Consider the following 24,819-nt stretch of genomic DNA (forward strand, 5'->3'; position numbering starts at 1 on the left):
CACTAGGTCAAAATATTTCCATATAGTCATTCATTCATTCTTTCCTTAATCATTAATTTCACATTTCATTCATTCATTCATTCATTCATTCAGACTTTCATTCATTCATTTCTTGCGATTTTCATTCTTTCCTTTCATTCTCAAAATTCAAACCATTTGTGATTTATATTCTCTCAAACTGTGAAGGGGATTAGTTCAACAAATCCTATTTACATACCAAAGAAAATATCATAAACCTATTTCTGGCAACCTATTAACACAGTAGGGATACTATTTTAAAATTGTATTCACCACGCCCACCCACAGACTCTATGTAGGACAGCACAGTGCTGACTTACCATGTTTACTGTAATAGTGCAGATATATTTCCTTGATCCTTACATTACCACACAGAGTGATGGCCGTAACGCTGGGGGCCATTCCACCTCCTCAACACACCTCACATGACACAGGTCTACAGCATCACCACATCCAGAAAATACTGGTGGTTATGTGTGAAATATAATTCCTTAACTGGTACACTTGGCCATCTGAAGAACTCATACTGAATTTTGCACTTATTCTTCCAGGAACCTCTGTCAAAAATCACAATCCTGGTGAGAGCCTCCTCTTGTTCAACAGATCTTGTATAATCCAGCATCCAATTTTTGAAAATAATTTTGTTATTACATGTTCAATTATTTCAATATTTTGAATGTGTTCATTTTAGGAGCATGCATAAGTCAATGCTGCCAATAGATCTGTTCCTGTTTTAGATCAGAAAATATATCCATACATTTTTAAGAATCTGACTTGAATCTCTGTTCTTGGATGACGCTGATAATCTCCCACTTCAAAATACATCATTCATATCCAAAGTCTTGTCGTTATTTGTGTCGCCACCAATACACAACCTCACAGACACCTGCGCTCCAGGAACAGAGATTTATACATGAACCAATTTGTCCCACACCTATGTCTATACCGCTTGAGCCTGGCCAAGCATGGCCTTGTCATAGATCTAGTTACCATTCTTCATTAATTAATCTCATGTCCACCTGTTTCAACTCAACTGAACCTATTAAAAAGATCCACAATTCAGCACGTGTGAGAAATCAAACCCTGACATGACCTCCACAGAAGTAACATACGATAGAATATTGACAGGTCTGTCCAACCCCGATTGACAGGTGGGGAGTGAGATCGACAGATTGAATGTCTGCCAATTTTATCTTATCAACCTGTCAGTCGTTATCACCACTAAGAGACCACATTTGCTTGTTTTATTGCCATTGGATCAACACTCAACATATTTGCTTACAAGATCAGGTCAGAGGTAAAAAACATTTTGGGATATATCTATTTGAAGACATACCTCTAGATTGAGCGGTTTAATCAATATCAACTTGTAAAAAGTGACATTTTAGTTTACATAAATATAACAATGTCGACCTGACTGGAGGAAATGTGATTATGATTTCACTGGAAACTGAACACATTTATGGCTATGTTTTTGTCAGTGGTGAAAGGGAATTCTTGTCTATTGGTGACAGGTGATTTTGTCCTGATTGCTTTCAGCAGATGATTAATGGTCATACTTTGGCCATGACTAGTTCAGGGAGTTTACAACACCATTGTGTTACACCGTAGTGCTCCCGTTAACATTCAGAGAATACAGGCCAGTTTCTGCTAAGTAAGTAATACTTGCTACATAGGTTGTACACAGGCAACTGGTGGATTACAAACTGATTTTAATATCAGCTTCTTTATTTGTTATCAGTAAGGACACAACAAAATAATAATTTGTTCTTTGGTTCTCAAGTACGATCTTGCACAAATTTAGCAGCCCCAAAAATGGGGAATGTGGAATATAAACTTTATTGTTGGCTATTAAACTATTTAAAAAAAGAAAATTAAAAAAGAAAACTGTTACAAAATATAAATTCAGTAATATCTTATCATTTGCATTACACTAGTGTGTGTGTGATGAAGAGAAAATATTGTATCTTTTCAGCCATTGAGAGTAATAAATGTCATTTATTAAAATTGGATAAAGATTGGAAGAACAAAGTTTCAATTTGGTGTGACCTGACCTATTGACATAATGTTAAGCTGATTCTTTATAAATATGTGTTTAATTTATGATACCACCCCTAAATGGCATGCCTTTCAGAGAATACATGAACTACATACATTGTGAACACACCGACGCAAGTATTCAGTTTTTCTAGAAGGGATTGTGTATGTGTCTCGCTAAACCTGTTATGTCAGTGTGTCTATGTGGTGTAACATTGCTTGCGTTAGCTGTTGTTCAGCCACTATGTAAGTATTAGGGTGCTTATTGAATTAAATTTCTGTGGACATACTGCAGAATGCACTGCTGCTTAACATTAGAGTTGAACTTTCCCGTTGTTAACTCTTTTGAAATGTCTCATTCAAACCATATGATCCTCTACGCTGCATACTTACTGACAAGACTTCCACTCACTCAACAGTCATACTTATAAATCATTCATTTTGTTAAGAGATCCTAATTTAACAAGATTTGTTTATTCGTTGTTGAATACCCCACTCAGCAATACAATAGCTATGTGACGACACGCTGTAAATAATCAAGTTTGGACACGACAATCAAGTGATTGATAGTATGAGCATCGATCCACACAGTCAGGGTACAACGACATGCATCAACCACGTCGAGTCTGACCACTTGATCATTTAGTCACCTGTTACAAGTGAATGAGGTTTTACGCTGCTTTTAACAATATTCCAGCAATATCAGGGCAGGCACCTCTTACAACCAGCACATGTTACAGCGGACAAATTCTAACCCGGCATTTCCAACAAGAATAAATCTACAGATATTAAATATTATATGTGTATCATAAAAATATGGAAAAAAACTAATAAAAGAATTAAGTTATTAAACACTATACAACAATATACTCAAACATGCACACTCTAATTCAAGCCAAACAGCATGCATAATGAAAAATGGTATATGATATTATTATGGATACCTTAATTAGCTTGTTTCAGATATGTTTTTTAGCAATATTCCTATGATCTATTATTTTATAACATCTCATGTCATCTTACACTGGACTAGTACGTCAATATCAGCTCGGTCCGATCCAGCCTCATTCTCAACGGTCAATGTATATACCGCTGTGTCAAAGGTCGTTGGAAGCGAAATGGTCAAGGTTGCACTTCTGGGTGTTGACGCTACTTGAAGCCGGTCATCAACAGCCAATGGTCGGCCGTTGACCGACCATCTGATTGAAGGGGTAGGGATACCTTCAAAACTACAGGGAATATGGATTGTCTCCCCTGTTGTTACCTCAACTGCAGATGGCGCCATAATTATGTGGGCTGGTACTGCAAGGGTTAATGATAAAGAAATCCTGTATTTCAATTTTTACCAATATTTATAACGTTTTTCAGTCAATTCAGAAATGGATAACAAGAACATTAATTCAGGACAGTGCCAGAAGTGGTGATGTGATTTATTTCATACCAAACCAGTTTTTCAGTTTCTTTACCATATTTCATGAATTTGAACTAATTTGAACAAGACCTTATTTTCATTATTTTATAATCATTTGTTCATTACATATATTTTATAAATGGTATGTTTTTGAAATATCCATTTCAAAAAGACTTTGATCACTGCAAAAACAGGCTAAAACATCCTTTCCAAATAATAAATGCTATAAAAAGAGAGACATAAACTGGTCTGGATTTATTATGGAGGTGAGCATATGTGAAGGGGATGATATTATGAGGATTGTTATTGTGAAGGCATGACAGCGAGTTGAATATGTGAATACAAATGCTCGTAACAATACATGACACTGCAATTTTCCTTAAATCATATCAAGTGTGTCGTCAAATCTCTTTTAAGTTTTCAGTTAACCTTGCCACTTAATAAGAAAGCTGCCCTGTCATTGCTGAAAGGTTACTATCACTTTCTCTCTTTCTGATGATGAGATCAATGCAAATATTTAAAATGGAAGTTTGGGGTCAAGGTCAGCGCATTCAGTGACAAACATTCCTTCACTGGAGATGTTACAGGTAAGTGATGAAGAAGAATTTCAAACAGGTAGAAGATGTTTATTCTTTGTAAATATTTGGTAGGAGATTTCACAGCTTGTATTCAAAATTGGATTACAATCGTTTCTCTATTTATACGTTTTTCTCTTGCCTTGGTATATTTGCAGTACCTGCTTGAAAATCGTTAGCGACATCTTTTTCAGAAATTTCATACAAATTTTCACCAGATCAATTCTCATAAAGGATTAATTCAGGTTCTTTGTTATGCCATTTGGAAAATGGAAAACAACGAAATACCATATTCATCCTAAAAATCATCACAGGCCATTTCGAAACATTCTTGTTTCAAAACTTGTATTTCCAAATTGTTATTAATTAATTAGTTTCCTAAACTTAAATTTCACATGAAGCCTATTCAAAGATATGTCAAAATGTCATACTTTCCTCAATGGAAGGATTTTGTCATAATTATATTTTATCCAAAATATTATATACCATCTGCACAAAAAATATTAAGATCAAATTTGTGAAAAAAGTGATGTTAGGTTGTCTATAATTTCAACTGGGGTAGTATATATACAAAAGCCAAATGACATAAAAATTAAGGCATATCGAATTTCTAAATCATTATCTTATCCTTCTGAAAAAGTAAGTACATTCATTGTTTATTAATCCTTATCAATGGTGGCTAAAGGTTGTACAGTACATATCACATTCAAATTAAGGCATAAAGAATTGCTCAATCATTATCATATCTTTCCACAATAATAAGTACATTAAGTGTTTATAAATCCTTATCAATGGAGGCTAAAGGCTGTACAGTACAAATCGCATTCCTAATATTCTTCTGGGTATTTTCTTCAAAACATTAAGTCACTGATCCTGAATAGAGAGTGGTTATAAAAAGCATGCCTGTCTGTGAGTTAGGAGTGTAGCTAAAGGTATGCTGATAACCAAGGCTATCCACCTTTGGCTGCACCCCAAGGTAATATTATCCAAGTGGAACAGTGATAATGAAGGTTATAGGCAGCTATATCAAGGATATAAAGGGTTAATGATGTATGAAGGGTTAACAAGAAACCATGGACAAACTACATGAATACCTCACAATAACACCAGATATTTGTGTCAGATGTATTTGTCAGTTTGCACATTGGGGTTAAAAGGCTTGTATCTTTATCAATAGGTATTTAATGATTGGTTTGTGAACACACCCTTGAGATCTGTCAATTACTCTCTGATGGGATGTTTTTTATCAAGCCGACCAGATGGCATTTAACCCTTTGGGTTTCATATTCAGTGATGCTAATTAACACACTGACACTAAGCTCAGTCATGAAAGTAGAAAATGACATTCTTTCCCGATGAGATTTATAGATAACCTGGAATTTCTTCCTGATCGAAGGTTAAGTGTGCAATTAATCAATAAGATATGACTGGGTTGGTCTGTGAAAGGGTTAATATCTGAGTCACGGGATGGTTGACATTGCTATCATAGTTTTATTTTGTAAAGAACACAATTATATTTACTATTTTTTATCAGACAAGGACAGACCAATTTATTTCTGTGTTTATTGATGAAACTACCTTAAATATTTTAACATCGAAAAAAATATTAAAAGATTTTTGAATAAAAATAAGTTTATGTATAGTGTAGTCTGCTTGTAATTTAACCTTTATATTTAAAGTGTTTTCAGAAAAATAATGTTAACACATTACATTTTAATTTAAAACATTTTCTCTTCCTGCATATTGACCAAGAAATCCTAAAAACAAGTAATTTACTAGTTTTGGCCTAAATATTACTAATAACCCTTAAAAGGTTACATTTTACAAAAAATATGTTGAAATCTATACTGCTATCATATACCTTTTTATATTATTGTCACATTATCACATCTCTCTAATATTTTATTTAGGAATTTGTACTATGAAACTGAATTGGATTTTTAAAAATATTTTACACATATTCCTGACAATGAAAACTGATATTTTGCAAACTTGAATATTATTTTGACAAATGTTTCTGAATGAAAGTCAACAGCATTAGCTACAGCCATCTTGTTTGTGTTCCGTCTCAGAATCTCAATATACCTAGGGATACAGCTCATTGCTTGTGTGAGCCAGCTTGGGATACACCTTATAAATAATTCATGCTCAACAGGTTTCTGTTTCATGTGACTCACGACCTGTGGGATATTTACCAAAGTCATTGTAATTCATGTTTGGTTCATTTCATGTTGACTCATGTCAATTTCTTAATATAAAATATGAATCATCATCTTTACATTAATTTCTACCTTTAAGCAATAAAATATCTATCTTAAATTTTAACATTTTTTTAAGGAATCTAGAAGTAAAATCTAGAATCTTCGAAAGCAAGCACCACTGGTTAAGAGCCTCAAAATATACACACTAACGATTACCTTATTTGAGAAATAATGATGTTTTTCTGTATATAATAACACATACGAGTGTACATATCAGGTTTGATTGACAAGTGTGATGTTATCACATGATGACCTGGGTGATACATTTCGAAGAAGTGGTGTATGTATGTCATTGTATACAATAGGTCAGTGAGCGTGGATCGTATAGTGATAAAATAATCATTATCATCTTTGTGGCCAAGTAATTTGAGATGACAACTTTTCAAATATTTTTCTCAAATAAATTAAGATATAGTCAAGTATATGTGTATCTTACAGATATATTTTTTTACAATAAAATGTTCTTAGAAAAGTTGTTGTGTGGTAAGTAAGGTTGAGCTTATTACTGCATCTCTATTGCATTTAAAGTCAGTCAACATCAAATCTGATTTAATAGATTATACCCTTTATTTCTGTATATTGTGAGGTATTCATTTCATATTACAATGAAAGAAAACGTTATTTTCTCAAAACTGTTCACAAAATATATTGTGTATTTCATCGAGGTATAACCAAATAAAAACAACTCATACAAATCTGAAAAACATTTTCTTTCTTGTAATATATTCTGTTTTCAACAGAAAGGCATCTACACAGAAGCTAGGTGATATTACACACTACAGGGAAGGCACAAACAGTTAAATAGTTTATTGAGAAAAATGTGAATACATCAGGCAGGGGGAGATAACTCCCCTAATATCACAATCACTAGAATCAATGGAGGATGATACACATTCAAGCATGCAGATGGCTACATTCAAGCAGAGATCAAATCAGTATCTATCTTCTTAAAGGCAATAAGTACAAAATATTCGGAACAAAAACATTTACGCATCAAAAATATTTTGGGCGATATTTATGTCTGTAGGGCCAGAACACAATTTCATAAAAATATCCCCAAAATATTCATGATCACTAACTTTTTTGTTCAGTATACTTCATCGACTCTAATCATGAGCTTCGTATTTAATAATTCAATACTGTTTTTTCAGACAACTTGTATTCAGTGTTATTATGCAAATGGTAGACTCTCCTTGTCAGAACTGTATACAAATTGTAAAATGTATATTTTACTGATGTTGAATAATATTATATCCATAATATTGAATAATATTATATCCAACATATTTTAAAGAACAGTTATACTAATTGCCGGAATTAAGATACTGAAAATGGCTTGTGATATATAAAGGCACTGAACACACTGGTAATAATTCTTTTGAATTTATATCAAAATACATCAATAAGGTCACTAAACTCTTGTATTTGATAACAAACATGTCCAACACATTGTCTACCAATAGTCCATTTATTTGGTATAATAAATAGTAAAAGCTATGAAATTGTTAACACATATATTGTCACAATATAGATGGTTGAGTAATGGGGGAACGATAATGAATATGATGATATGTAGATATGATTATGTTGATATATTCATGCTGCTGCTAAAATGATATGATAACATGATCAAGCGAAATGACCCACTGCCATTATCAACTGGAATTACAAACGAGTGATCACTTTTCAAACAAGTGGTTCTCATTACAAAATTACTAATTACTCAATCATACTAATTACTAAATCAGACAAATCTTGTAATCTACACACCCAATAATATGCAGTAAATATATAAAACTATTAAAGCATATCAGTAAATGACATATTTGATAAAATAATTTATATCAAAAGAGCATTAGTCAGTAATAATAATTAAAGGATAAAATTAAAAGGATAAAACTTGACAGTAACTTAACTCATCAACATATAACAAATAGAGAGATAAAATTTGTTATTTCGTCTGCCAACAAACTTTACTCACTCATTAACATTAAACATTTTTGATAAATACAAAGCTATTTTGTACAATACAAGTGTGTTTCTTCTTATTTGCACTGTACAAAATATGTGTCTTGTCTTTTCGATTCAAATATAAGTTTTAGCCATATATGGGCAGGAATGAGATATGTGTTGTGTCTGTACATACATCAAATTTGGATTTTAACTTTTATAAATAAAGCAAATGTTTTGCAAACACTTTTAATTTGCAATAAACAAGAAATATATGTCTAAATTTCGATCATATTTTGAGACTTATTATTTTTTTAAATTTCCTTAATCATGCTATATTTGTCATAGTTAATTATCATGCAATCAACATCATGCATTCAATTCAACTTGTAACATGGCCATGCATGGATATTCTGTAGCCATAATAGCAGGCCTCAACCCTACATGCACCGTATAGATATCATACACTTATCTTCAATATGTCAAAAGGATAAACTATAAGTCTACGCTATAACACTGAAATGGTTTGATCGAACAGAGCTTTAAATAACACATGATTATAACAGAACGAATATAACGTTCTACACAACAATTAGCTGTGATGTTGTAGGACAAACAATGGGATTCAAACATGCAGATTTGTTAGGATGATATTGACTGGAACACACCATGCTCTTGTTGAGAACTCGACACAACGTGTACAAAACTGTGGGGGTTATATGCAGAACAGTCATCAACATGCTATAAGTCAGAACTAGAACATCAAACAGACCTTCGGGAATGATCTTTGCTGATGTCGAGTCATCACCAGCCACGTTGGAAGCTTTACACGTGTATGTCTTTTCCGTGTCCTCGAGAGTAACGTCCTTGACCTCTAGGATGTAGTCATCATCTCTGGAGGTGATCTTATATTTGGGACTGTCCTTGAGTATGACTGTGTCGGACATCCATATGACCTCGGGTTTAGGAAGGCCAGTGATGGTACACTCTAAGTGAGCAGTGTCCTTCACCTTCACTGTAACATCAGAGAGAGGCTTGGTGACCTTTGGTGCCTCAACGTGGACAAGGACCTCGGCGCTGCATGAGGCGACACCCTTTTCATTGACAGCTTTAACTGTGTAGTCACCTTCATCATCCAAAGTGCATTTGTCAAATGTCAAGGTCACATTTTCTTCAATATATTCGATCCTGCAAAGAGACAAATTATTTTTGTAAAGCATTTGAAATGAAGTTAATTGAAAGGCAAAACAGCCCACACAACTCCTTTCCGACAAGAGGACAACAGGACCAAGAAATATAGTTGCCCAACAATTTGGAGATGGTATTATAATGTATGAATCAAGTTGTCCAATCCAAGAGCTAAGAACTGCATTCAAGAAACTGTACAGTCACAAGAAGATGAGTAAAAATTATTTGCTAAAAAATTCTGTTGAAACTCTTTGAAAGACATTTTGACTTGGGTAAGACAGGATATTCATGCATGGAAGAACCATAAATATTCTCTGTGATGCTCCTGCGTTATTTCCATCAAGGCTTCTGATGAAATGAATAATCTCCATCAGATTAATTTGTGATGAGTAACATGAGAAACACATGAGAATGCCTACTTGTATTTGTCACCCTTGACCTCCTTATTGTCATGGAGCCATGTCACTTCTGGGCGTGGTACACCGGTGACCTGACACTGGAGGGTGACGGTCGTGTCTAGTTCCACTTCGGTGTCCTTCAGTGGTGTGATGAAGGAAGGAGCTTCTCCTACACAACAAGGACATGAAATAATTGTCTCAGCACTCTTCTTCTCACCATCTTACATTTGATAAGGCACATGCTAAAAGACATTCCTTTCACCCATTATCTCAGCCAAATATTATTGTCATTTTATTTAGCCAAAACTTTATTTGTCTTTAAGGATAATGCCTGTTTTTCAGTAATCCATTCATATAATTTTAATCACTATTTCGCCTTTTATGCCGAATGAATTCTGTTTAGGCAGATAAGTCAGACTGATTATTGACGTTGAATTGTATCTGAGGTTGTTTTCCTAAAAAATCCCCTCACCAAAGAAAAATAAAATAAAAACAGATGTTTGAAAAAGCATATTTTCAATCAAAAATTTAAAATATGTCCATAAAACATTCAGAGATTTTGTACTGAAAGAGCATGGTTTCCTGGATGGTTTCCATGTTGACTTGATATCATTGTGATAGTTCCAAAAACAGCATAAAACAAAGGAAAACTAGTGGGACAGTGATCAGTTTGCATTGTTTTTTGCTTTGTTTTGTTTGTTGTTTAACGCCTCACTCAGCAATATTCCAGCTATATGACGGCAGTCTGTATATAATCAAGTCTGGACCAGACAATCCAGTAATTGATATCACAAGCATCGATCCACGCAATTGGGATTGATGACATGCATCAACCAAGCCAGCGAGCCTGACCACCCGATCCCGTTAGTGGCCTCTTGCGACAAGCATAGTCAGCCATTTGACTGTTTAATTTAAAAACACATTAATTATTCAAATTTTAGACACACCACTAAAACTACAGGTACCTTCAGTGTAACCATGATAAGGTATAGGAGCACGTAAGAAATTTGACAAATTATTCTAAATTCTAAACCTATCAATCTTAAGAAAACACGCTCGATGCAATATGCATGTACCATATACTATTTACATTAAAACTAGTTACAAACATGCTGAGAGACATGTACTGACCAGCTGGGTTCACCAGAAGTTCGGAGGTTGTTTTGGCCTTGCCTGCCTTGTTGATGGCAACGCAGGTGTAATCTGCTTCGTCGTCGATGGTGGTGTTCCTGATGGTGAGGGTGTAGGTGTTGTCTTCAAGCTTCTCGACTGTCACACGCTCATCGAACTGGATTTCTACCTCATCACGATACCTACACAAAAATATGGGTTTACTGACAACTTATAATACTACGATTGTAATATCAGTCCTTAAACCTATATTGAGAATGAAGTACTTACTTCCTTTAGAATTATTCTGCATAGATAGTAAATACATTGAATTTGGATTTCATGTTGTTACCTGAACAATAACAAAAGAAAGTACACACTTGAAGGAAAAGCCCCTTTCAATTTATTCAGGGAGGCTGGAAAAAACTTTGGATTACTTTATGAATTCTGTCTCATGAGTTTCAGTCAACAAGTACATGTGGCATACTAGATAACAAAAGTCCATTCTATCACGTGTTAAATATGCCATATATGGCCAGACAAATTGAAACGTAAAATAAAAATGTTATCAGGGTTGATTTTAATTTTTTTGCAAACAATGTATAAACAAAAAATGACTTTTATAAGTAAACACCATTAAACAAATTATGTTCTTCAAAATTCATATGCTCTTCCATGATGAAGAGAAACAAAGTCTGTCTGAGGTACATGACAGAAATAAGGATCACAAAAATTGTAAAATTACTAGAATTATTTTGCAAAGGATGATTACACCTCTTAACAAACCATAAATAGTTCAATGTGATCCTGTCAAGCATCTGTCGATTTCAGATCTGTTATCACAAACCTGGACAGGATAGGAAACAAAAAGCGATACAATATAATATGTCAAGTGAAGACCTACCATTTGAGCTCTGGTTCAGGAGTTCCTGTGACCTTGATGGTCAAGGTCACTGTAGCTCCCTCTGTGACCTCCTGGTTCTTGAGTTCCTGCAGGAACTTGGGGGCGAGTGTGATCTCGACGCTGATGTCCTCCACTGTGGTCCTGTCCTCCACCTAGAGGTACACACACACATACGTGACATTGGGGGAGATGGTATTTGGAGGACAGATGTGATGAACACACGGAACAAGACTGACAGGACGGAGATAAATGACATACCCTGAACAGAGAGTATTGGATGATGATGTTGTGATCTGAGGTTCATGCTGTTTTCAACAATATTCCGTCATATCCAGCATGTCAACTAAATGTGGTGATAAGTGGAGATAAGTGGGAAAATGGGCATGGCACTGACAGACTGATTATTAAACATATTTTATTGTCCAAAAGGACAATGGGATTTGGCACAAGTGCAACACTTATTACCGCCTTCTCCCTAAGACTGATGTTGGAGTAGGGCCCGAGGTGATGCAGGTCTTAGACCTTTACCACTTGGTGAAACCCACGAGCACGTGTATGGTGCTGACAAACCTCAAAACAGTCAGGGTGAACCGGGATTCCAACCCCAAATCATAGGTTTCTAGTATGCCCAAGGGTCACATCTCTGCACAGCAAATTGTGGCACTTTAGACAACTGGGCCACCTGTGCCCCCGGATGCAACAATAAGACCCATGGGCCCCTGGATGATGGTGCAATATTTTCCCTCTGTTGAGAACCTTAGTGGAGGAATTCGCATTGGACTACATCTATTTGGAGTAAAAAAGTAAGCTGCTGAAAATCAATCACTTCTCCAAAAAAACAATGACAAAATTGTGAGTCGCAGATCTATTTTGGCCATCCTACAACGTCCAGTATTCACAGGCCCAATCTCTGTAGGCTTGAAAACTGAACAAATGCAAGAGTCTTTGCTGGGTGAATGACATGCACACCTTGTAGGCGAAATAAATGGAATATGTGAAGCTGACAACCACACTGACTCCCAACACCAGAAGAATACATATTCTAGTGATACAGCAAGGACAACACATAAGACATATACAGGACAATACAGATGAACACGACAGAGTCAGATATATGTCGGAAGACAACAGTCCTCCCTCATCTATGACAACAGTGATATATATATACAATATTCATCAAACAACTACTTCACAACAGTGAATTACATCAGATACAGAATACATCACAACAAAATTAAATATATCTTGTAATATTGCATGGCATTTTGGAGAATATGTTTAAATTAAAATTGAACGGTATAAAATATGAAAATAGTCTGCAAAATAAGAAAGGTTTGGATTTATCAAATGTCTTTGTAGAAACAAATGACACACAGAAACATTTGGTATTTGTGCAAGGACAATTCACAATTCATGTGGAAAAGTTAGGGTTTGGATTTACATCTATGTATAGATATGTGATGAGGAAAATAGCACGTAGGTTGGGTCTAGTCCTATTTCAGGATGGTGATTACATGTGATATTGGAGTCTAGGATATAGGAGCCAGGATATATGGGGAAGGCAAGGATGCCAGATTTCAAATAGCTGGCATTTTCTAATATGGTTCAAAATTGAAATTATCACATGGTTGCTCATGACAGTATTATCCACAATAATATCTGTCCAGCCTTTGCAAAACAACCCACCTCTCTAAAGGCATACGTTCCCTCCACAGGTTCTGCGGACTCCAATTGCTCTGTGAGAGTAATCTCCCCTTCTACATCCTCCACCACAGGGCTCTCAGCTACTGTGAAATCAACCGTCTCTTCCTCGACAGAGGCTGCTTCAGAAGTATCAACTTCTTTCTTAAGCTTAGGTTCATCATCTCTGATGATAAGTTCAGCTTCAACATCCTCCACTTGAGGTTTCTCCTCAATGACAAGTTCAGCTTCAACTTCCTCAATTACTGGTTTCTCCTCAATGACAAGTTCGGCCTCAACCTCCTCCACTTGAGGTTTCTCCTCAATGACAAGTTCAGCCTCAACTTCCTCTACTTGTGGTTTCTCCTCAATGACAAGTTCCGCCTCAACTTCATCAATTTCTGGTTTCTCCTCAATGACAAGTTCGGCCTCAACCTCCTCCACTTGAGGTTTCTCCTCAATGACAAGTTCAGCCTCAACTTCCTCTACTTGTGGTTTCTCCTCAATGACAAGTTCGGCCTCAACTTCATCAACTTGTGGTTTCTCCTCAATGACAAGTTCAGCTTCAACTTCCTCTACTTGAGGTTTCTCCTCAATAACAAGTTCAGCTTCAACTTCCTCCACTTGTGGTGTTTCCTCAATGACAAGTTCAGCCTCAACTTCCTCTACTTCTGGTGTCTCCTCAATGACAAGTTCAGCTTCAACTTCCTCTAATTCTGGTGTCTCTTCAATAACAAGTTTGGCCTCAACCTCCTCCACTTGAGGTTTCTCCTCAATGACAAGTTCAGCTTCAACTTCCTCTACTTGAGGTTTCTCCTCAATAACAAGTTCAGCTTCAACTTCCTCTACTTGAGGTTTCTCCTCAATAACAAGTTCAGCTTCAACTTCCTCTACTTGAGGTTTCTCCTCAATAACAAGTTCAGCTTCAACTTCCTCCACTTGTGGTGTTTCCTCAATGACAAGTTCAGCCTCAACTTCCTTCACTTCTGGTGTCTCCTCAATGACAAGTTCAGCTTCAACTTCCTCTAATTCTGGTGTCTCTGCAATAACAAGTTTGGCCTCAACCTCCTCCACTTGAGGTTTCTCCTCAATGACAAGTTCAGCTTCAACTTCCTCTACTTGAGGTTTCTCCTCAATAACAAGTTCAGCTTCAACCTCCTCCACTTGAGGTTTCTCCTCAATGACAAGTTCAGCCTCAACTTCCTCTACTTGTGGTTTCTCCTCAATGACAAGTTCCGCCTCAACTTCATCAATTTCTGGTTTCTCCTCAATGACAAGTTCGGCCTCAACCTCCTCCACTTGAGGTTTCTCCTCAATGACAAGTTCAGCCTCAACTTCCTCTACTTGTGGTTTCTCCTCAATGACAAGTTCGGCCTCAACTTCATCAACTTGTGGTTTCTCCTCAATGACAAGTTCAGCTTCAACTTCCTCTACTTGAGGTTTCTCCTCAATAACAAGTTCAGCTTCAACTTCCTCTACTTGAGGTTTCTCCTCAATAACAAGTTCAGCTTCAACTTCCTCTACTTGAGGTTTCTCCTCAATAACAAGTTCAGCCTCAACTTCCTCTACTTCTGGTGTCTCTTCAATAACAAGTTTGGCCTCAACCTCCTCCACTTGAGGTTTCTCCTCAATGACAAGTTCAGCTTCAACTTCCTCTACTTGAGGTTTCTCCTCAATAACAAGTTCAGCTTCAACTTCCTCTACTTGAGGTTTCTCCTCAATAACAAGTTCAGCTTCAACTTCCTCTACTTGAGGTTTCTCCTCAATAACAAGTTCAGCCTCAACTTCCTTCACTTCTGGTGTCTCCTCAATGACAAGTTCAGCCTCAACTTCCTCTAATTCTGGTGTCTCTGCAATAACAAGTTTGGCCTCAACCTCCTCCACTTGAGGTTTCTCCTCAATGACAAGTTCAGCTTCAACTTCCTCTACTTGAGGTTTCTCTTCAATGACAAGTTCAGCCTCAACTTCCTCTACTTGAGGTTTCTCTTCAATGACAAGTTCAGCCTCAACTTCCTCCACTTGAGGTTTCTCCTCAATGACAAGTTCAGCCTCAACTTCCTCCACTTGTGGTTTCTCCTCAATGACAAGTTCAGCTTCAACTTCCTCTACTTCTGGTGTCTCTTCAATAACAAGTTCGGCTTCAACCTCCTCCACTTGAGGTTTCTCCTCAATGACAAGTTCAGCTTCAACTTCCTCTACTTGAGGTTTCTCTTCAATGACAAGTTCAGCCTCAACCTCCTCCACTTGAGGTTTCTCCTCAATAACAAGTTCAGCTTCAACTTCCTCTTCTTGAGGTTTCTCCTCAATAACAAGTTCAGCTTCAACTTCCTCTACTTCTGGTGTTTCCTCAATGACAAGTTCAGCCTCAACTTCCTTCACTTCTGGTGTCTCCTCAATAACAAGTTCGGCCTCAGCTTCCTCCACTTCTGGTGTCTCCTCAATGACAAGTTCAGCTTCAACTTCCTCTACTTCTGGTGTCTCTTCAATAACAAGTTCGGCCTCAACCTCCTCCACTTGGGGTTTCTCCTCAATGACAAGTTCAGCTTCAACTTCCTCTACTTGAGGTTTCTCTTCAATGACAAGTTCAGCCTCAACTTCCTCTACTTGAGGTTTCTCTTCAATGACAAGTTCAGCCTCAACTTCCTCCACTTGAGGTTTCTCCTCAATGACAAGTTCAGCCTCAACTTCCTCCACTTGTGGTTTCTCCTCAATGACAAGTTCAGCTTCAACTTCCTCTACTTCTGGTGTCTCTTCAATAACAAGTTCGGCTTCAACCTCCTCCACTTGAGGTTTCTCCTCAATGACAAGTTCAGCTTCAACTTCCTCTACTTGAGGTTTCTCTTCAATGACAAGTTCAGCCTCAACCTCCTCCACTTGAGGTTTCTCCTCAATAACAAGTTCAGCTTCAACTTCCTCTTCTTGAGGTTTCTCCTCAATAACAAGTTCAGCTTCAACTTCCTCTACTTCTGGTGTTTCCTCAATGACAAGTTCAGCCTCAACTTCCTTCACTTCTGGTGTCTCCTCAATAACAAGTTCGGCCTCAGCTTCCTCCACTTCTGGTGTCTCCTCAATGACAAGTTCAGCTTCAACTTCCTCTACTTCTGGTGTCTCTTCAATAACAAGTTCGGCCTCAACCTCCTCCACTTGGGGTTTCTCCTCAATGACAAGTTCAGCTTCAACTTCCTCTACTTGAGGTTTCTCTTCAATGACAAGTTCGGCCTCAACTTCCTCCACTTGTGGTTTCTCCTCAATGACAAGTTCAGCTTCAACTTCCTCTACTTCTGGTGTCTCTTCAATAACAAGTTCGGCTTCAACCTCCTCCACTTGAGGTTTCTCCTCAATGACAAGTTCAGCTTCAACTTCCTCTACTTGAGGTTTCTCTTCAATGACAAGTTCAGCTTCAACTTCCTCTACTTCTGGTGTCTCGTCAATAACAACTTCGGCCTCAACTTCCTCCACTTGTGGTTTCTCCTCAATGACAAGTTCGGCTTCAACTTCCTCTACTTCTGGTGTCTCTTCAATAACAAGTTTGGCCTCAACCTCCTCCACTTGAGGTGTCTCCTCAATGACAAGTTTGGCTTCAACTTCCTCTACTTGAGGTTTCTCCTCAATAACAAGTTCAGCTTCAACTTCCTCCACTTGTGGTGTTTCCTCAATGACAAGTTCAGCCTCAACTTCCTTCACTTCTGGTGTCTCCTCAATAACAAGTTCAGCTTCAACTTCCTCTACTTGAGGTTTCTCTTCAATGACAAGTTCAGCCTCAACCTCCTCCACTTGAGGTTTCTCCTCAATAACAAGTTCAGCTTCAACTTCCTCTACTTGAGGTTTCTCCTCAATAACAAGTTCAGCTTCAACTTCCTCTACTTCTGGTGTTTCCTCAATGACAAGTTCAGCCTCAACTTCCTCCACTTGGGGTTTCTCCTCAATGACAAGCCCAGCCTCAACTTCCTCCACGTCTGGTGTCTCCTCAATAACAAGTTTGGCCTCAACCTCTTCAGTTTCTGGTTTTTCATCCTCAACAATAATTTCAGCTTGAATTTCCTCAACAACTGGTTTTTCTTCTTCAATTGAGATTTCAGCTTCAACTTCCTCAACCATTGGTTTTTCATCCTCAACAATAATTTCAGCTTGAATTTCCTCAACAAGTGGTTTCTCTTCTTCAATTGAGATTTCAGCTTCAACTTCCTCAACCATTGGTTTTTCATCCTCAACAATAATTTCAGCTTGAATTTCCTCAACAACTGGTTTTTCTTCCTCAATCGTGATTTCAGCTTCAAATTCCTCCACAACTGGTTTTTGATCCTCAACAATAATTTCAGCTTGAATTTCCTCCACGATTGGTTTTTCTTCTTCAATTGAGACTTCAGCTTCAACTTCCTCCAGAACTGGTTTTTGATCCTCAACAATAATTTCAGCTTGAATTTCCTCCACGATTGGTTTTTCTTCTTCAATTGAGACTTCAGCTTCAACTTCCTCAACAACTGGTTTTTCATCCTCAACAATAATTTCAGCTTTAATTTCCTCCATGATTGTTTTCTCTTTTTCAATTGAGATTTCAGCTTCAACTTCCTCAACAACTGGTTTGTCATCCTCAACAATAATTTCAGCTTGAATTTCCTCCACGGTTGGTTTTTCTTCTTCAATTAAGATTTCAGCTTCAATTTCCTCAACCATTGGTTTTTCGTCCTCAATAATAATTTCAGCTTGAATTTTCTCAACAATTGGTTTCTCCTCCTCAATTGAGATTTCAGCTTCAACTTCCTCAACCATTGGTTTTTCATCCTCAACAATGATTTCGGCTTGAATTTCCTCTACAATTGGTTTCTCCTCCTCAATGGAGATTTCGGCCTCAACTTCCTCAACCACTGATTTCTCTTCCTCCTCAATGGAGATTTCGGCCTCAACTTCCTCAACCACTGGTTTCTCCTCCTCCTCAATGGAGATTTCGGCTTGAACTTCCTCAACCACTGGTTTCTCCTCCTCCTCAATGGAGATTTCGGCTTGAACTTCCTCAACCACTGGTTTCTCCTCCTCCTCAATGGAGATTTCGGCTTGAACTTCCTCAACCACTGGTTTCTCCTCCTCCTCAATGGAGATTTCGGCTTGAACTTCCTCAACCACTGGTTTCTCCTCCTCCTCAATGGTGATTTCGGCCTCAACTTCCTCAACCACTGGTTTCTCCTCCTCCTCAATGGAGATTTCGGCCTCAACTTCCTCAACCACTGGTTTCTCCTCCTCCTCAATGGAGATTTCGGCCTCAACTTCCTCAACCACTGGTTTCTCCTCCTCCTCAATGGAGATTTCGGCTTGAACTTCCTCAACCACTGGTTTCTCCTCCTCCTCAATGGAGATTTCGGCTTGAACTTCCTCAACCACTGGTTTCTCCTCCTCCTCAATGGAGATTTCAGCTTCAACTTCCTCAACCACTGGTTTCTCCTCCTCCTCAATGGTGATTTCGGCTTCAACTTCCTCAACCACTGGTTTTTCCTCCTCCTCAATGGAGATTTCAGCTTGAACTTCCTCAACCACTGGTTTCTCCTCCTCCTCAATGGTGATTCTGGCTTGAACTTCCTCAACCACTGGTTTCTCCTCCTCCTCAATGGAGATTTCGGCTTGAACTTCCTCAACCACTGGTTTCTCCTCCTCCTCAATGGAGATTTCGGCTTGAACTTCCTCAACCACTGGTTTCTCCTCCTCCTCAATGGAGATTTCGGCTTGAACTTCCTCAACCACTGGTTTCTCCTCCTCCTCAATGGAGATTTCGGCTTGAACTTCCTCAACCACTGGTTTCTCCTCCTCCTCAATGGAGATTTTGGCTTGAACTTCCTCAACCACTGGTTTCTCCTCCTCCTCAATGGAGATTTCGGCCTCAACTTCTTCAACCACTGGTTTCTCCTCCTCCTCAATGGAGATTTCGGCTTGAACTTCCTCAACCACTGGTTTCTCCTCCTCCTCAATGGAGATTTCGGCTTGAACTTCCTCAACCACTGGTTTCTCCTCCTCCTCAATGGAGATTTCGGCCTCAACTTCCTCAACCACTGGTTTCTCCTCCTCCTCAATGGAGATTTCGGCTTGAACTTCCTCAACCACTGGTTTCTCCTCCTCCTCAATGGAGATTTCGGCTTCAACTTCCTCAACCACTGGTTTCTCCTCCTCCTCAATGGAGATTTCGGCCTCAACTTCCTCAACCACTGGTTTCTCCTCCTCCTCAATGGAGATTTCGGCCTCAACTTCCTCAACCACTGGTTTCTCCTCCTCCTCAATGGAGATTTCGGTCTCAACTTCCTCAACCACTGGTTTCTCCTCCTCCTCAATGGAGATTTCGGCTTGAACTTCCTCAACCACTGGTTTCTCCTCCTCCTCAATGGAGATTTCGGTCTCAACTTCCTCAACCACTGGTTTCTCCTCCTCCTCAATGGTGATTTTGGCTTCAACTTCCTCAACCACTGGTTTCTCCTCCTCCTCAATGGAGATTTCGGCTTGAACTTCCTCAACCTCTGGTTTCTCCTCCTCCTCAATGGAGATTTCGGCTTGAACTTCCTCAACCACTTGTTTCTCCTCCTCCTCAATGGAGATTTCGGCTTGAACTTCCTCAACCACTGGTTTCTCCTCCTCAATGGAGATTTCGGCTTGAACTTCCTCAACCACTGGTTTCTCCTCCTCCTCAATGGAGATTTCGGCTTGAACTTCCTCAACCACTGGTTTCTCCTCCTCCTCAATGGTGATTTCGGCTTGAACTTCCTCAACCACTGGTTTCTCCTCCTCCTCAATGGAGATTTCGGCTTGAACTTCCTCAACCACTGGTTTCTCCTCCTCCTCAATGGAGATTTCAGCCTCAACTTCCTCAACCACTGGTTTCTCCTCCTCCTCAATGGTGATTTCAGCCTCAACTTCCTCAACCACTGGTTTCTCCTCCTCCTCAATGGTGATTTCGGCTTCAACTTCCTCAACCACTGGTTTCTCCTCCTCCTCAATGGAGATTTCGGCTTGAACTTCCTCAACCACTGGTTTCTCCTCCTCCTCAATGGAGATTTCGGCTTGAACTTCCTCAACCACTGGTTTCTCCTCCTCCTCAATGGAGATTTCGGCCTCAACTTCCTCAACCACTGGTTTCTCCTCCTCCTCAATGGAGATTTCGGCTTGAACTTCCTCAACCACTGGTTTCTCCTCCTCCTCAATGGAGATTTCGGCTTGAACTTCTTCAACCTCTGGTTTCTCTTCCTCCTCAATGGAGATTTTGGCTTGAACTTCCTCAACCACTGGTTTCTCCTCCTCCTCAATGGAGATTTCGGCTTCAACTTCCTCAACCACTGGTTTCTCCTCCTCCTCAATGGAGATTTCGGCTTGAACTTCCTCAACCACTGGTTTCTCCTCCTCCTCAATGGACATTTCGGCTTGAACTTCCTCAACCACTGGTTTCTCCTCCTCCTCAATGGTGATTTCGGCTTGAACTTCCTCAACCACTGGTTTCTCCTCCTCCTCAATGGAGATTTCGGCCTCAACTTCCTCAACCACTGGTTTTTCCTCCTCCTCAATGGAGATTTCCTCAATGGAGATTTCAGCCTCAACTTCCTCAACCACTGGTTTCTCCTCCTCCTCAATGAAGACTTCGGCTTGAACTTCCTCAACCACTGGTTTCTCCTCCTCCTCAATGGAGATTTCGGCCTCAACTTCCTCAACCACTGGTTTCTCCTCCTCCTCAATGGAGATTTCGGCTTGAACTTCCTCAACCACTGGTTTCTCCTCCTCCTCAATGGAGATTTCGGCTTGAACTTCCTCAACCACTGGTTTCTCCTCCTCCTCAATGGAGATTTCGGCCTCAACTTCCTCAACCACTGGTTTCTCCTCCTCCTCAATGGAGATTTCGGCTTGAACTTCCTCAACCACTGATTTCTCCTCCTCCTCAATGGTAAGCTCCTCAACCTTTGGCTTTTCTACTTCAACCGTAATTCCAGCTTCCACTTTTTTGACTACTGGTTGTTCTTCCTCCAGGAAAGGAATTTCTTGTAAAGCGGTTTCCGATTCTTCTTCAATCTCCTACAGTAGAATGTGAGTTTGATACGGTGCATCTCGTCACTATCAGTTGCTCATTCACTACGTTGTCTTTGGACAGTTTTAGACAGAGAGCAAGTGAACGGCAAAAGCAAAGGTAACATGTCTTGCCAACAACCATGCAGTAGAATGGCAAACCACTAAACACAGGAGAACAGGCAACACAGTGGATCACAATCAAAGGGAGCATCTACTCTCAAGAAACACAACAATAATACTGGAAGATATTAATGTTTTGGTGCGTGAATTTTGGAAGCTCCTTTTGAGCAATATGAAACCAGCTGATCCTAGCACAACAAGGGACACAACTTTGTAAAGTAGAACCTTAGGTCTACGGGTCAACTGCATGCCCATGAATGTGTAGTGAGTGAGTGAGTGAGTTGGGTTTAACGCCGCTTTTAACAGTATTCCAGTTATATCACGGCGTGTCAGCTTAATGTGGGAGGAAAGCCCGAAGTGATGCAGGTCTTAGACATTTACCATTTCGGTGAAACCCACGAGCACAGATGTGGTGCTGACAAACCTAGAAACATAATCGGGGCGAACCGGGATTCGAACCCACAATCATAGGTTCCTGGCATGCCCAAGGGAAGCAACTCTGCACAGCGAATCGTGGCGCCTTAGACGACTGGGCCACCCGTGCCCCCCATGAATGTGTAGGCAGTGGCCATATGAATTTCTATCCTTGTTTCATCTACTAAGTCTGGATTGTTGTGATGTGGGGCATGCACACATCTAATAGTTCTGAAGTTTAAGACGATAGACATATCTTGAGAGTAGATGCATTACAGGAAACACAGGGAGTGGTGTTTTTGAAAACATTGATACAAATCATGTGAAAAAGTAACTAAATATATAAACAACCACACTAAAATAAATATACTTTATTAGAACCAGACAAATAAAAATAAAATTGCAAGATGAAAAAACAACAATTGATAGTTCAGCCTGTGTTAAATTTGTGTGAAGCGTATTGTAACTAACTGCAGTTTAGCAACAACATGTCAAACTTTGTTAATCAGCAAAAAAGTTTGTTTAATTACTGATGACTATTTGCCTTGGAATAGGGTATACATTCAGACTTAAAGAAATCCATATTTGATTAATTAATTTCCACAACAACTGGACTGTTATGGAAAAGAATACCATAGTACCCTGTTTGGGCAAATGTCATCACCACAAAACACAAGAGTCCAAACAAAACATGACCAGATGAGCAAGATGAGTTAAATGAACAAAACAAACACAGCTTCAGAAAACCCATTGTGAATAAACAAATAAAATTAAGAATGAATGTTCCAAACACAAGTTGTGATGTCAACAGAACTGTGTGCAACAATCACAACCATTAAAACATATTAATAATAACATCAAGACAAGACAAAACAATATTTAGTAGAATAAGCTCAATTATGTTAACAGTGTCCAAAATTGAAATAAAGAGTGGAATGTTCAGGGAATCTGTAACGACTTTGTTAAGTCAGGACAATGTAATTTCTCATTTTATGGGTTTTCTTGGTCAAAGTGCCAAGAGTCAAAATGTAAAGGACATTTATTGAAAAAAATGATTTGATGTTAATTACCAAAATCGGCCATCTCATTTTGCCAAAAAATAGACTTATTTAGGCCATACACCAATGGAATAAATCGTTCTGGACTTACAAAATGATAATGTTCTCTGAACATACTCAAAATGTTATCACACTAATAGTTGAAAGAAAGTTTTTCATTCATGTCCTCTTCAAAAGTTTTCTCAAAAACATATTCACATATTGATCATGTATTGAACAAAAAAGTCAAGGATCATGAATTTTTTTGGAGATATTTTGTTGTTGTAAAGACTAAGCACACAATTTTCAAAATATCCCACAAAATATTCATGATCCCTAACTATTTGTGTTCAGTATATAATGATGTCATACTTCTTTTCATCTTTTTTTTAAATCAAAGATTCAAACATATAAAACTCTTTCTTTCAACACAAAAAGTTTACCTGAAAATAATTTATTAATGACACTTTCAAATGACAATTTCTGTTATGAATCTTTAATAAATTGTGCTTCCATGAAACAGAAGTGCATGTTAAATTTTTTCTTGTTAGAAATGGATTATTTAGTTCCAGGAACAATTTCAGACTGTGCTGTTTAAACAGTTTCGTGCTGAATTTATCCTTGACATTTTTTTCACAAAGGGATAATTAAGTGCCCCAAGAACAGGTGTGCGGAGGTGCTGGCATGTTGTGCACATTAATTTTACACAAAATCAGGATTTAGGAGAGAACAAATTTGTTTCAAAATTTAGACGAAACAATGTGATAGCAGTAAATACCTACACAGTTATATAATTTTGGAGAAACGTAAACTTTTCCAAGTCTTGTTAATCCTACCTGAACCTCCTCTGTGATGGTGATGTCGGTGTCCACGACAGAAATCTGTTGTTTCATCACCTTCACCTGTTCTCGAGCCTGGAAATATAACAACGAACAACACTGAAACAACATTGAAACAATCTGAAACAGCATACCACAATAAAACCTAAGCCTGGCAGCACAAGTTTGATCCTTTTGCAGTACCTGTTTGACTATCCTGACTACTGTGGTCTAGTGGATAGAGCATCTGCACATAGACTAGAATGTCAGTGATACGATCCCCTGGCCGCGTCAAACCAAACTATGTTAAAAAATGGTACTTGTTGTTACCCTGCCTAACATCAAGGGGTTAAAATCGGATCGGAGTCAGTATATTGTATCTAAGTGGGGTATCCATGTTAAACTGTAGCATAGTATCTCAGTTGGCTTGCACTACAAAAGCAGTACTCCAGACTAGTACCAGTATCCACATAAATGCAATAATCTTGAATGCATCAGTTAACCCCATTTCACCTCAATACCATCCACCACAGGATTTATCGTTGTAAAAATCAACAAAAGAGGATCATAAAGACACGCTGTTACAAATTCATCCCACCCCTCAAGTAAGTGCATGAATGACTTTGGTGCTGCAACCTACAACAAGTCTGATCCTTTTCACAGACTGATAATGACTTTGTCGGACTCTTATCACCCTGGAAACACTTCCAAATCAAATGTGCGACAATCTGCTCACCTTGTAGCCCCGGAAGGCTGACTGTATCTTGATGGCCGCCTGCTCGGCGGTGTCTTCAGGCAGGATCTCCTCGGCCTCCTCTTCATGCTTGGAGCTGATGGAACTGGTCTCGGAGATGCTCTCTGTAACAT

General features: G+C 38.5%; 1 protein-coding gene across 1 annotated transcript in view; it reads right to left on the reverse strand.

Moving 5' to 3' along the window:
* LOC124140501 (titin-like) overlaps positions 1-24,819 on the reverse strand; it is a 461,816-nt gene that overhangs the window by 235,789 nt on the left and 201,208 nt on the right. Inside the window, exons 102-110 of the mRNA XM_048381766.1 lie at positions 24,689-24,810; positions 23,971-24,048; positions 21,096-21,569; positions 13,539-21,029; positions 11,853-12,004; positions 10,970-11,151; positions 9,860-10,007; positions 9,025-9,440; positions 3,079-3,357 (exon numbers count right to left, since the gene is read on the reverse strand). Coding sequence (XP_048237723.1) covers positions 3,079-3,357; positions 9,025-9,440; positions 9,860-10,007; positions 10,970-11,151; positions 11,853-12,004; positions 13,539-21,029; positions 21,096-21,569; positions 23,971-24,048; positions 24,689-24,810 — 9,342 coding nt within the window. The remainder of the gene's footprint in view (positions 1-3,078; positions 3,358-9,024; positions 9,441-9,859; positions 10,008-10,969; positions 11,152-11,852; positions 12,005-13,538; positions 21,030-21,095; positions 21,570-23,970; positions 24,049-24,688; positions 24,811-24,819) is intronic.

This window comes from Haliotis rufescens, unplaced genomic scaffold, assembly GCF_023055435.1.
Source record: "Haliotis rufescens isolate VD_foot unplaced genomic scaffold, xgHalRufe1.0.p SCAF_4, whole genome shotgun sequence".
Classification (NCBI taxonomy): domain Eukaryota; kingdom Metazoa; phylum Mollusca; class Gastropoda; order Lepetellida; family Haliotidae; genus Haliotis; species Haliotis rufescens.